The following is a 13,191-nucleotide window of genomic DNA, read 5'->3' as shown; positions in this document are numbered from 1 at the left end:
CTGTGAACCTGAACAAACCATATTGCAATGCAAGGGGCGTAAATACATAATTTCTTTTACATGTGGGGTAAATACTAGCTGCTTTTGCATGTAGCCCACAAATACTGCACAGCTTTATTATTACTATACAATTTAGATGTCAGTTTGGAAACACTCCTCCCAAATCTAAATCTCTCTGCACATTTTAAATCTGCCCCACCTGCAGTGCAGCATGGTTTCACCAAGATGATCAGTTGAAAGAGATATCTCACTCTATTCCCAAGTCTGAATCAGGCCCTAAGTTTTTAAGGAAAAACTTCATTTGGCTACTCGGGGTGTGTCAGGTTTGATGTACTGGAACCCCCTAGTAAGGGGTTGTGAGTAGTTTGGACGAATTCGGGGAACTGGCCTGGACATCAGGACTCCTCATCCACAGGTCTTGGACGTTGACGAGACCTGGTCAAAGGTGCGGAGTCTAACCTGCAGGGAGGTGTTCGCCAGTGACCCCTCCAAGTGGGATATGGGCTTAGCTGCACCCTGTAGGCAGGTCGCAGTCCTTTGACCAGGTATCCAAACCCCGTGGGAATAGAGACTCGAATGTCAGTGGCCCAAGGGAAGTGCCTAACCAAGGCACTATTGCATCGGGAGATTCACCAGGAGATACTGTTTGTGAGGTACTTGTAAATAGCACTTGAACTGCGGGGTGGCACACAAAGGATACACAGGGAACGGTGTGTGGACACACTTAGCCACACGGAATGGCACTGGTAATATACACAGGTTGAGATGGAATGGTACTGTAGCTCACAGGAGACACTGGTAACTTTAATGTTCAGGCAGAGATGGAATTGCACTGTAGCTCACAGGAGACACAGGTAGCAAATATTCAGGCAGTGATGGAATAGCACTGTAGTTCACAGCAGACACTGGTAGCAAATATTCAGGCAGATGTGGAATTGCAGTGTCACTGAAAACAAAGCTCTCAGGCTGGGATGTAATCAGCACTGTTGCTCACAGGAACACTTGTAGCTTGTAATTGGTGCAGCTGTGAAACACTCAGGATATCCTTGTAGCTGGGAATCACAAAACAGCATGCACAGGTAGAGATAGTAATCACCCTGGTAATGAAAGGAGACACTGGAACTCCAACACACACAGAGCTATAAAAGCACTGTAGCTCGCTGGAGGCTAGATACACAGGCCAGGGGTGTTATAGCTCTGTAGCTCACAGGAATACACAGGAGACTTGGAACACAGGCAGGAATGTTATAGCTCTGTGGCTCACAGGATAATACACAGGAGACTTGGAACACAGGCAGGAATGTTATAGCTCTGTGGCTCACAGGAATGACTCTGGAGACTTGGAACACAGGCAGGAATGTTATAGCTCTGTGGCTCACAGGAATGACACTGGAGGCTTGGAACACAGGCAGGAATATTATAGCTCTGCTGCTCGCTGGAAAGCACTGGAACAAAGGCTTGGAATCCGAGGGAACCTGAAACAAAACTCAACTAGTAAACTAGGATTGACAACTGTTGATCAGGCAACTTCCTGGAGTTCTGGAGGCGGATTTATACCCAGGGGTAGCAGATTACTGGAGCACAGCATCAGCTGACTGAGATCATGCTACCATTGGTTAGGAGGACTGTCACATGAGAGGAACTGTCATGGCGGCGCCCATGATGGGAACTCCGATCCACAAAACACACAGCCAACCATGGAAGTCCGCAAAAGCACCTAAGGTAGAATGCTCAGCATCACACCCCTCATTGCACCAGGCGTCTGATCACAAGGAAGTCAGGGGAAGACGGCACAGAGGTAAGAGATAGCCGATTCTAGGCTGAACCCTAACAGGGTGAAAGTCTTTTAGCAGGCCAAACAAACTAGATTCCATTGGTCTGTGAGCAAAATTATTTGATGTACAGTATCTTGTATGTAGCAAATGTATCCATTCAGGAAATGCAACCACTATGGCAAGCAGTTCTTTTTTTGACATTTCAAAAGTCTTTTCTGAAGCCGCTATTTGAGGAATGAAAAGCACACAGGTTCAACATCGTCTTAGCACCTTTTTTCTTTAGCAATAAAGCCCTGACTGAGGAAACTGATACTACTGTCTCAAGGATAAAAACAAGTTTTGCTTCAGGATATATTAATACAGGATACAGAAAGTAATTTCATCTTCTGAAGACCAATAGAAAGACAATCCCTTAATCTTGTGGAGAAGTCTTGAATGAAATGTATACATGGAACAGGTGGAAAATTCTATGAACCTCTTAACATTTCTTGGAAATAGCCTATTAAAGTCTGAAGTGTATTAATTCCCCCATACACGGTGAGATTCAAAGTTGGTAAGATCAGTTGTACGATTTCCCTTGAAATTCTTACCTTGAAATTCTTCATAAGATGTGGTCAAATGGTGTACAGTTGATCATTAAGATCATAAGATAAGATGCATAGAAGTGTATCACATCGTACACAATCAGTTGAGGTCTCTCTGCAAAACCATCTGATCTGCGATCCAACTAGATGACAGCGGGGACGCACATTGGGGTCGCAGAAGACTCAAAATACAACTATTTGCAAACGATTGGTCTGTCTAACCTGTAGAAACTGCCATAATCATGTTAAAAATCGTCCCGTGTATGGCCAGCTTTAGGTAGTGCACCATTCTTAAACTTGATGTAGCAAAACTACCCAGGAACTTGACCTGTTTTTGATGAATTAGTACTCTTCCAGTTCACCAACAATAATTGATTTTAACAAATCAGCTTTTCATTTATTTCAAGATCGTATACGGATTTAGTTGCAAACATATAAATCCAATTTAATAAAAATTTTAGCAAAGCAAAGATTTTTCAGAAAATTTGTGCACCTTCTGGAGATGTACTGTAGATGAATAAAACCTTTGCTAAGGTTCAGCTAATGGCTAAATGTGTCTAAAGGCTATGGTGGTCCCAAATAGCAAACCCACCTGACAATCAGTGTCTTTGGGGTGGTAATTTACAGCATACTTCTTGTTCCAATGCCTGAGTATTGGAATGTTCCCTTCAACAAGAGAAGGCTGTTATTCAGTTTTGGGAGTAAAAGTTTATTGTGTAAATGAAATGGTCTTTGATTCCCAGTTAATGAATCAATTATTTGCAGCCAACCAAAGGATTCCCAAAATAACAGGAAACTAAAATGAAGAGATGGTGAATTGGTTCAGTCACTAGTTCTAGAGGCTCAGTTTCAGGAGTTACTGGACCGGAGTTCAAAAGTGAACCATCATCAGTTTCCAGTAATATGGGTTTCTGGATTTCTCTAAACTCCAAAAAATCTGTTGCTTCTACTTGCCCCTAGTGTAATATATAAGACCATTCCAAACACAAAAACAGTCACCTAGAGTGCCAAGATTGACACTTATTTATTGTCTTTATTTCTACTGTGCTGCCCACTGATTATGCGCTGCTTGCTAACATAGGGCTTGATTCAATGTTGAACGCTATTGGTGCCACCGCTGCTTCTCTGTACGCAGTGTATGAGTGAAAATAAGCAAATGTCGCAAACACCGGGTTATGTATTGGGATGCCCACCTGTATCTTCGGAAATCCAATCTTCTGCATACAAAGACGCAGCATTGATCACAGAACTTTGATTATACAGTTTTGCGATGAAAACACTTTATAACAAATTTATGTGATACTTTATAGATTTTTGGCTTCTGGACATGATGAAGCCTCCCGATTTTGCATATCATATCATGTTTTTCTGCAAAACGTGTATTTATGAATTTCTTTAATTTTTATTCATATTCTTTTAAGTAATAAATGTATTCTGCCTATATTTATTATTAACATTGTCATCAGTCGGTAGTATAGAACGTTGAAATTCAGTTCTCGTTATAAAACTTCCCCCCGCCCAGTGCCAGATTAAGGCCCACATGGGCCTGGAGCTGAAATGTACAAAGGGCCTAAACCAAATACTGTCCAAAGGAACATTGCACACACACAAACACTACAACTACAAGGTGAGCTGGTGAAGGTGGAACAGTTTAATAGTTACAGGAACCTTGGCTGCAATATGAGTTTAAAGGTACATTTTTTTAATTCCCATATTGAGCATTTCCCGAATAATCTCGGAGACTACAGTGAAGAACAGGGTGAATGGTTCCACCAAGACATTAAAGATGTAGAAAGAAGATACCAGGTTATTTGGGACATAAGCATGATGGCTGACTACTGCTGGATGATACACAGAGGCGACACAGGAAAAGCTTATAAGCGAAAATCTGCAAAACGAAGTTTGAAGACAAAAAAAGCAATATATTAACAAGTTTTTCAATAATTATGGTTTTGTTTCTATCATTGTTTGATTTTATTATTTTATTATGTAATTAAGACAAAAACACAGTACTATCATCTACACTTCTGTGTATTTTGTGGATAAATATGTCCAAAAAAAATTAAACTTTTTGTTATTTCTTAAAAATGTATGTAACCCTCTTATAGGTAAATGTGATGTGTTTTTTTTTTTTATATACTATTTCTTGATGTACACAGGAGTATAATTAAGCATATAAAAGTATTATTAAAAAAGTTTTCAATACCTTAAATTTCGCAGACCTGTGTTATCAGTCTTCTAAATAATCCTATGGTTGCCGTGGGAACTCAGATGCCGGAGACCTTTTTTTTACATATGGGATCACAGACGCAGGGTATGACATGCCCCCGAAATGGTCACAACACGCCACTCCCCATTACCTCCCCCAAACACCCACTGACTGTCAATCACACTGCAAGTAAATAGTCACTGCGAGCGATTATGGTAATGTATCTTGACGCATGCACCGTGCAACTCAGATGCATGCGCAGGTGGCTGTTTAACGCTGAACTGTGTAAAGATCTGCATAGCCTACAACTCTGAATCAGACCCATAGAGCGGCAGCAGGAAGCAATTCTTTACCTGTGAGGCTGCCAAGTTGGTAACGGACAGGGAGTATGGAGCTGGGCTTTGTTGTCATAGCCCTGCACCACACCATGAAGAGAAGGTAAGAAAAGAAATGGGGGTGGCGCTAGCATCCGATGGGAAAGCAGGAAAGGAAGTGCATAAGGCATCCAGAGCTCCATTAATGTAACCTTCTAGTAAGTGTACACACAACGTGACAGTAAGGGCCGTAACTAGGGTAGTGCGACCAGTGCCTTGGCACAGGGTACCGCAGGACAGGGGGCGCTGTTTGGTCCTGTCAATTTTCCTGTTTATTATCATCCTCACTTGTAGCTTCATCTTCTTTTATCCCCAGCATCTCCTGACCTCTCCTATCACTTCCCTGGCCTTTGCCCATGAGGCCATGGCCCTTTTTCAGATGCACGATCTCATGTCTGTATTTTAAAAAATGGGGGGGGGCAATGCTCTCTCTGGCACAGGGCACCAAAAAGTCTAGTTATGGCTCTGGGTTAGTACTGGCTGCACAACTGCACTTTCAGCTACTCTCTTTGGCCATATTGGTATAGTATAATTCTATAAGTGACAAAACTGGGTTTATCATGGGCCTATAATCCTACAAATTAGATGCATGTGTGGTATTCTTTGGGCACCCTGACAAATATCACTGATTAGATTGAAAAAGAATCAACAAAATGTCAGTAAAAAATTCCAGTCTGTACACAATGAATTAATTTATGCAGACACAAACCTAACCTGCAAAGAACATCATCCTATTTGAAACAATCAGTGACAGCACTGTTCATGATGATGGTGTGATGAAGCATACTGAGACAGCTATCTCAAGAGGCATCATTTGAAGAAGCAGCAAACAGCAATGAAAGTAATGAGAATTATTTGTTTGTTACTGTAGTTTGGTTAAGGAATAAAAGGGCAGAATTTCAGTAGCTCTCTCGGAATGATTAAGTCCTTGTTTCTACATGGGTCATTTATTTTAAATTTTGGTTTCTGGTGTGGACCCCTTGTAAACCAGAGGCAGCACTGTCCTCATCAGGGAAGGATTTCAAAGTGGACCTGGCAATTGCACTAACAGGGGCCGTCAGAGGTGGTTATTTAGCATACTGTACACTGCTGCAGAATAAAAACACACTGCGAATGCTGATGGAAATGTTTTGCTTGTAAATGGTGCAATTAAATTGACAAAGCTCTTTAGTGCACAGGACTAATTTTTTACTTTACTTTTTGTTTTTTTAATAAAGGATTTTTTTTGTTATGAGGCTGTTTTTATGTGATTATCAAAACATACAGTACAGGAATGTGTTTCAGAGGATTAAGCCTTTCATCTTCATCTAAAAATAGGAAGGGAAACAAAGTGCAACTGATTAAATATAGCTATGGTAAGATGTTTATTGGATCATTAGCTGGTAAGCCACCATTTGCATTAGAAGCTGAGTCTTTTATGGGTGAGCAGTTCTCGGCTTCAAGCTTTATCACAACACAAATGACAGGAGCAGGCGAGGCATAACTGTTATACTATTACTGACAGTGGCTGATGAACACTGCATAGGAAATTATTAATAGCACATTTCATTTAGAGACTCCAATGTCTACATTTCTGTATCATTTTTTACTGTAATGGTGCCGTGAATTACGATTTATGTATAACGGCAGCATATTTATGCTGCTAGTGCTGTTCATTTACTATGTGTTGTGATTTTTAGCAATGAAGGGTTTACTTTTCCACATGGGACAAACATAAATTGATTTGAAATTTGTTTTAAATTATGAGCTTTGATTATTAAAATTCTATTTTGTGTAGACATAAATAGGCAGTACCACCAATATCAATAATTTATGTTTAAAAACACCTATTAGAAGCATATAGATGGTAGTAATTTTGTGTGGGTACAATTTATTTACATTTGGAACTGTTTCATTGTTGCATTACTTGTTTTTAACCCTCTACTTCTCTCTTTAGAGTTCTATTTATGAAGCAATGATAATTCTCAGAGGTTTTAGGTGGAGAAATGGGTTATCATTGCTTCTTCCAATTTACTAAAAGGGAAACTGCTCAGAAATCCCTTTAAGCCTTCACTCGTAGTCTTAGGCAGTCACAACCAGGAGAAAATACTTGCTGAGGAATAGTATTTCTGCCAAGGTGCCCCATAAAGTAAATTGCATTATATACAGTATCACTGTGAAATGCACTGATATAGGAGCATAGTAATGCAGAAGTATAGTAATGAATAGTAATACAGGCGCATAGTAATGCAGGAACATAATAATGCATAGTAATAGAGGAGCATAGTAATGCAGGAACATAGTAATGAATAGTAATAGAGGAGCATAGTAATGCAGGAACATAATAATGCATAGTAATGCAGGAACATAGTATTGCAGAAGCATAGTAATGAATACAGGAGTATAGTAATGCAGGAGCATAGTAATGCATAGCAATGCAGGAGCATAGTAATTCAGGAGCATAGTAATGCATAGTAATTCAGGAGCATAGTAATGCATAGTAATGCAGGAGCATAGTAATGCAGGAGCATAGTAATTCAGGAGCATAGTAATGCAGGAGCATAGTAATGCATAGTAATGCAGGAGCATAGTAATGCATAGTAAAGCAGGAACATAGTAATGCAGGAGCATAGTAATGCATAGTAATACAGGAGCATAGTAATGCAGGAGAATAATAATGCATAGTAATGCAGGAGCATAGTAATGCATAGTAATGCAGGAGCATAGTAATACATAGTAATGCAGGAGCATAGTAATGCATAGAAAAGCAGGAACATAGTAATGCAGGAGCATAGTAATGCATAGTAATGCAAGAGAATAATAATGCATAGTAATACAGGAGAATAATAATGCATAGTAATGAAGGAACATATTAATGCATAGTAATGCATAGTAATACAGGAACATAGTAATGCAGGAGCATAGTAATGCATAGTAAAGCAGGAACATAGTAATGCAGGAGCATAGTAATACAGGAGCATAGTAATGCAGGAGCATAGTAATGCATAGTAAAGCAGGAACATAGTAATGCAGGAGCATAGTAATGCAAGAGAATAATAATGCATAGTAATACAGGAGAATAATAATGCATAGTAATGAAGGAACATATTAATGCATAGTAATGCATAGTAATACAGGAGCATAGTAATGCAGGAGAATAATAATGCATAGTAATACAGGAGCATAGTAATGCATAGTAATACAGGAGCATAGTAATGCAGGAACATAGTAATACAGGAAAATAATAATGCATAGTAATGCAGGTGCATAGTAATGCATAGTGATACAGGAGCATAGTAATGAATACTAATACAGATGTATGGTAATACAGGAGAATAGTAATGCATAGTAAGACAGGAGCATAGTAATGAATACTAATACAGATGTATAGTAATACAGGAGCATAGTAATGAATACTAATACAGATGTATAGTAATACAGGAGCATAGTAATGAATACTAATACAGATGTATAGTAATACAGGAGCATAGTAAAGTGATCATCAGACTTTATCAGCTGTCATTTTTACTATGTTGAAAACAATATATATTTAGTAGTATCACAATCTCACAGATATTGTTGCCTACAGACTAGTAATCCTAAACAGAGGCATAGCAATAGGTATAGCATCAGTCGCTACATCATGCAGCCGAGACACTGTTTTTTCTGCATAGCCAATACGCCGCTTTGAATTTAAAGTCACACCATCAGACACATATTGGTCGCAGCATCGGACATTAGAGCAGTCCTAGGGTTGCTCAAAATGTCTGACGGAACATGACCACCGGTAGAAGTGCAACTGCGAAAAAGGATGCAGCCGCTGGCCACGACATGCCCATGTATAGCTAGCTTCCCCTCAGTTGCCACTCAATAATGCCCACTGAAATTGTCTCTCTCTGCATTCAGATTCATTCTGCTGTAACCATCAGGCACATGTGCAGTGCAAAAACCATTGTACAATCCCTATGTGTGTCATTTAAATGACGGAAGAGAAGAAGTAAAACAATTTAATATGTGCTCTGTTTTTCTTTTCCAGGATGTAATAGCCAGAGCATTGCAGTATATTGGATCATTTGGAGAATTAAACATTGGGGAACAAGTTGTAGCCCTGATTGATGAGGAAATGTGCATTAACTGTGGCAAGTGCTACATGACCTGCAATGACTCTGGTTATCAGGTAACTTTTCCTTTCTACCTGTAATATGAAATGCAAAACAATTGTCAAAATGTCATAGTTTTGCAATTTGTAGCAATGATGGAACAGACCAGGAGCACTGTATATGCATCATTAGGGTTGCTCTGTGTTTTTGCAATACATACTTTACAACTATTCTAAATGTGCCCCACAATCTTTGTGCAAAAGAACCTATTAATCGCATTGTATATACTGTACATAAGCATAGGGCTATGGTGTGGTTTTTGGTCCGGCCCAGTAAAATCCGTCTGCCTGTTTTTTTTTCACTTATACGTCCCCCTAGTAATATTATGGGACTATTCCATTCAGTCAATTTAAAGTTTCAATTGATTTTTTTCTCTACCTAGAACAGCAGTTTTCAACAATGGGTAGAGATGGTTTTATGTTCGTTTTAATGATATTTTCCTTTCACGTGTATCTGTTACTTACTTGTTATTACCTAGCTAAATACAGTAGCTACTGTATGTTTGTATAGACAGTGTGGCAAAAGCAAGGCATGTTTTTAATAAAGTTTTATAATGACTGGGCAGTGCCTCTTGCCCTGTATTGTACTGAATATGTATTAACATATTAAGTATATTGAATACTCTGTGTTAACATATTAACATTTTTTTTATGTATTATTAAAAGATGCCAGCTGGGTTCTTTAGGGACGGCTCCAACAAAGTGAACTATTTTCTTCTGGCCTAATCAAGGTACCCAGTCACCTGCTGGTGCTTTGAAAAGTAGTGCCGATTGCTGGCCAGCAATGTTGCGGGACTTGCTCAGTCAGAAGTAAGACGTGATGAGCCAGATGTGACAAATAGATGTAGATCCTCTTTTGGCTAAACATACACTCAGTAGTTAACTGAGAATGGACCAGGGACTTAACTGAGTCCCCCTTCATCACGTCTAATGGGTTCCCATTGTCCTCCAGTGAATCTAGCGAGCCTCCCCAGAGCCATTCTCTTCAGGATACCTGCTACAATCTGAGTATTAGGGGGAACTTAGTGGCCACCCTCCATGATGTAGGTAATCCATTCCTAACTGAGGCCACACCACCATGAGAACAGGTCCAGGGTTAAAAAAGGGAACCCTGAGGCCCAGTCTGTGTTCATATATATATATATATATATATATGATAGAACAGGCTAAGTAGGAGTGACAATTACTGTTGGACCCAAGGATTGGATCTTCCTGGTAAAAGCCGGCCAGGACTCACTTGGTCTGGCAGTTGGTGTGGATTTGAATTTTGGACTGCGCTGCTGCCCCACCCCTGTAGCCGCCTCTGATAAAGTTGCAGACGCAAAAGACACAGACACAACTGCAGCGTCCGATTTAGAATTGACCCATTATTGTCTAGTGCAAATATACTGTACAATAATGTTAAGCATATTATATTTATAAAGAGAAGTATTTATATATACATGTAATTATAATTGTGATCCACATACGGTAGCTGTAATTAAAGTGTAAATGATTTATCATTATAACTCTCTGTTGATTCATACAAAACTGCTACATTGGACAATCTCTATGATGAGTCACACAAAGAATACAAATGATATATAGAAACAGGACAAGGAAATGCAAAGTTGATGAAGAAAGTGTAGACATAAGACAAAATGTAGAGCCGACGCTGCTTATTAGAGCTTACAGTCTTGATGGAGGGATCAATGTTGTAAGAGACAGAGAGGTGGGACTGTAACTGGTGTCCAGAGGTTGCAGTATCATGTGGGTGTAGTAGTATCAGTCAGCTGTAATAAAAAGTTGGACTAAGAGCAAACACCTGGCAAATGTAAGGTTTGGGGAGTATCTGCACTGGTGGGGTAGGAAGGAAGCAACATGGGAGAAGTCTTGGAGACAGTAGAGATAGATGATATGTAAAGAGGTGAGGCACAGGCCAGAGACAGAATTATGAGGGCATAAATAAGAGTATCTTGTGATGAGATCAGAGATGTGAGAGGGGGAGCAGTTGGTAAAGGTTTTGAAGGCGAAGGCTAATAGATTGAATTGATTTCTGGGAGCCAGTGTAGCGTTTTACCAAGTGCTGCACCAGATTAAGAATAAGAAGAGCAGGAATTGAGTCTCATTGTGGCATTTTGGACACATTGAAATTATGTTTTATGGATATAGGGAAAGCCAAATAGGAGGAGGCCAAGGTGGGAGATCATGAGATAATCATTGATGGTTCTGAAAATAACCAGAGAGTTTAAATTCTGGTAGTGCTTTCATGGAAGAGGCAATAAGACAGTACTAAGGACTGGGTGTATTTCCATCATGAGAAATTAATGATGACAACAAAACAGCAGATATGGATGACTGGGGAGAGCTTGATGTCAAACAGAGGGTGAGCAGTAACACAGGCAGAGAGAAGTGTTTAGACACTTAAGAGAACATGTCAGGGAAGTAATCTGGACACACGATAAAGAGAAGGAGAGAGGGCAATAGAGGAGAGTCAGAGGGTGTCGTGTAAAGAGCGAAAACTGGAGAGCAGAAGAGAGCATTGGAGGACCCTGACTCATAGTGGAAGTGCAGGGGGATTATAGGGGTGATTTACCAAAGCTTGGACAGGGATAAAGTGGAGAAAAATAAAGTACCAACCAATCAGCTCCTAAGTGTCATTTTTCAAGCACAGCTATGAGCTGATTGGTTTATTACTTAATCTCCCTTCTCTTTATCCCTCTCCAAACTTTGATAATTCTCCCACCATGTGCCAGAAGTACAGCACAATTGGAAAAGTAGGAGGTGAAGCCAGAAGGAAACAATGCAATGAAGGCTAAAGTAGTGAAGGGTGTGCAGAAGAGGAGGGTCGACTTTAAAGAGCAGCAGAAAAGTCGTGAAAAATGCCTATGGAAAAGTGTCCCTTCTATTTATTTATCTGTATGTCTGTATTACTGCCTATTTCAAATCTATCTATCTAATCTATCTATCGATCTATTAATTATTTAAATATGTCACTAATCCATATTATAACAGTATGCACAAAACTGTCTTCATGATGTAAGTAATAATTTGTTTTTGTTTTTTTTATAAAACAAAGTAGTGTTTCGCAAAAGAAAATTTATAGTCAGATTTTTTTATCTGCAGCTAAGTTGTTTCCATGGTTGCAGTGTGGGCTTCTACATAAGTATCAAACAGGTTTCATAATGAAAATGTGGACACTTAAATTGGGACACTGGTGACCTTTGTTAAAGTGACATTGAAACCATTTATTTCTACTTGCAGGCTATCAAGTTTGATCCCGAGACCCACCTGCCCACTGTCACTGACAGCTGTACTGGTTGTACTCTATGTCTGAGCGTTTGCCCTATTATTGACTGCATCAAAATGGTTGCCAGGACGACACCTTATGAACCAAAGAGAGGCCTTCCCTTAGCTGTGAATCCAGTGTGCTGAAATGATTAGTTCAACAAATGATGCAAACTTAATGCATACTCATTGCTGGTGTGTAGTCTCATAATCATACATTATTTGAAATCCAGTCGTATTATGGAAATTCTAAAAAGAGATAGTGGCTTTTAATTAGAGTTGTACACACACTGTCGTAACAATGGCAAATTCAATTTTCTTAATATAATTTCATCTATCAACTATATCATGTGCATGTGTATTCGTTTTTGTAATTTTACATATAGATAGATAAAAAATGGTTAATTTTGAGCATGATGTTAAATTAATAAATAATGTAAGCAGTTTGAGTGCCTTTCTTTTTTTCGCATATTTTCTTTGTAGCTTAATATTGTCAGACATAATTAGTTATTTGGAAAAAAACAAAGAATTAAGGAAAGAATTACTGTTTGTATACAGACAGTAGATTTACAATGAGGATTTAACATTGGATTAAGTACTTTGTGCAGTGCGTCCACTGATAAAACATAATGTATTTCTTAATCCCTAGTACATTAGGGTTTATAATGGGCAATGTGTAACACAGCATTATTAACCATTTTAAAAGAACCTGCTCTGTTTGCAAATGTATTTCACATGTTTCAATGCTAGCTCTTCTCTATTATGTTTCAATTGCATATAAATTAAAAAGCACTTGAACATTTTGCACAGATACTATAGGAGTGGTAGGCTCTCTTTCCGATAA

The 13,191-nt window shown here is 39.1% G+C and overlaps 1 protein-coding gene across 2 annotated transcripts in view; it reads left to right on the top strand.

Moving 5' to 3' along the window:
* Positions 1–12,785, top strand: part of DPYD (dihydropyrimidine dehydrogenase) — a 1,460,234-nt gene extending 1,447,449 nt beyond the window's left edge. For both annotated transcript variants that reach the window (XM_088479173.1, XM_088479172.1), the window contains 2 exons: positions 8,958–9,098; positions 12,324–12,785. In XM_088479173.1, coding sequence (XP_088335299.1) covers positions 8,958–9,098; positions 12,324–12,494 — 312 coding nt within the window. In that variant the 3' untranslated portion in view covers positions 12,495–12,785. The remainder of the gene's footprint in view (positions 1–8,957; positions 9,099–12,323) is intronic.
* The last annotated feature ends 406 nt before the right edge of the window (positions 12,786–13,191 follow it).

The sequence above is a fragment of the Taudactylus pleione genome, unplaced genomic scaffold (assembly GCF_031769625.1).
Source record: "Taudactylus pleione unplaced genomic scaffold, aTauple2 ptg000228l, whole genome shotgun sequence".
Lineage (NCBI taxonomy): Eukaryota > Metazoa > Chordata > Amphibia > Anura > Myobatrachidae > Taudactylus > Taudactylus pleione.
This window is presented reverse-complemented; position numbering and strand designations above follow the sequence as displayed.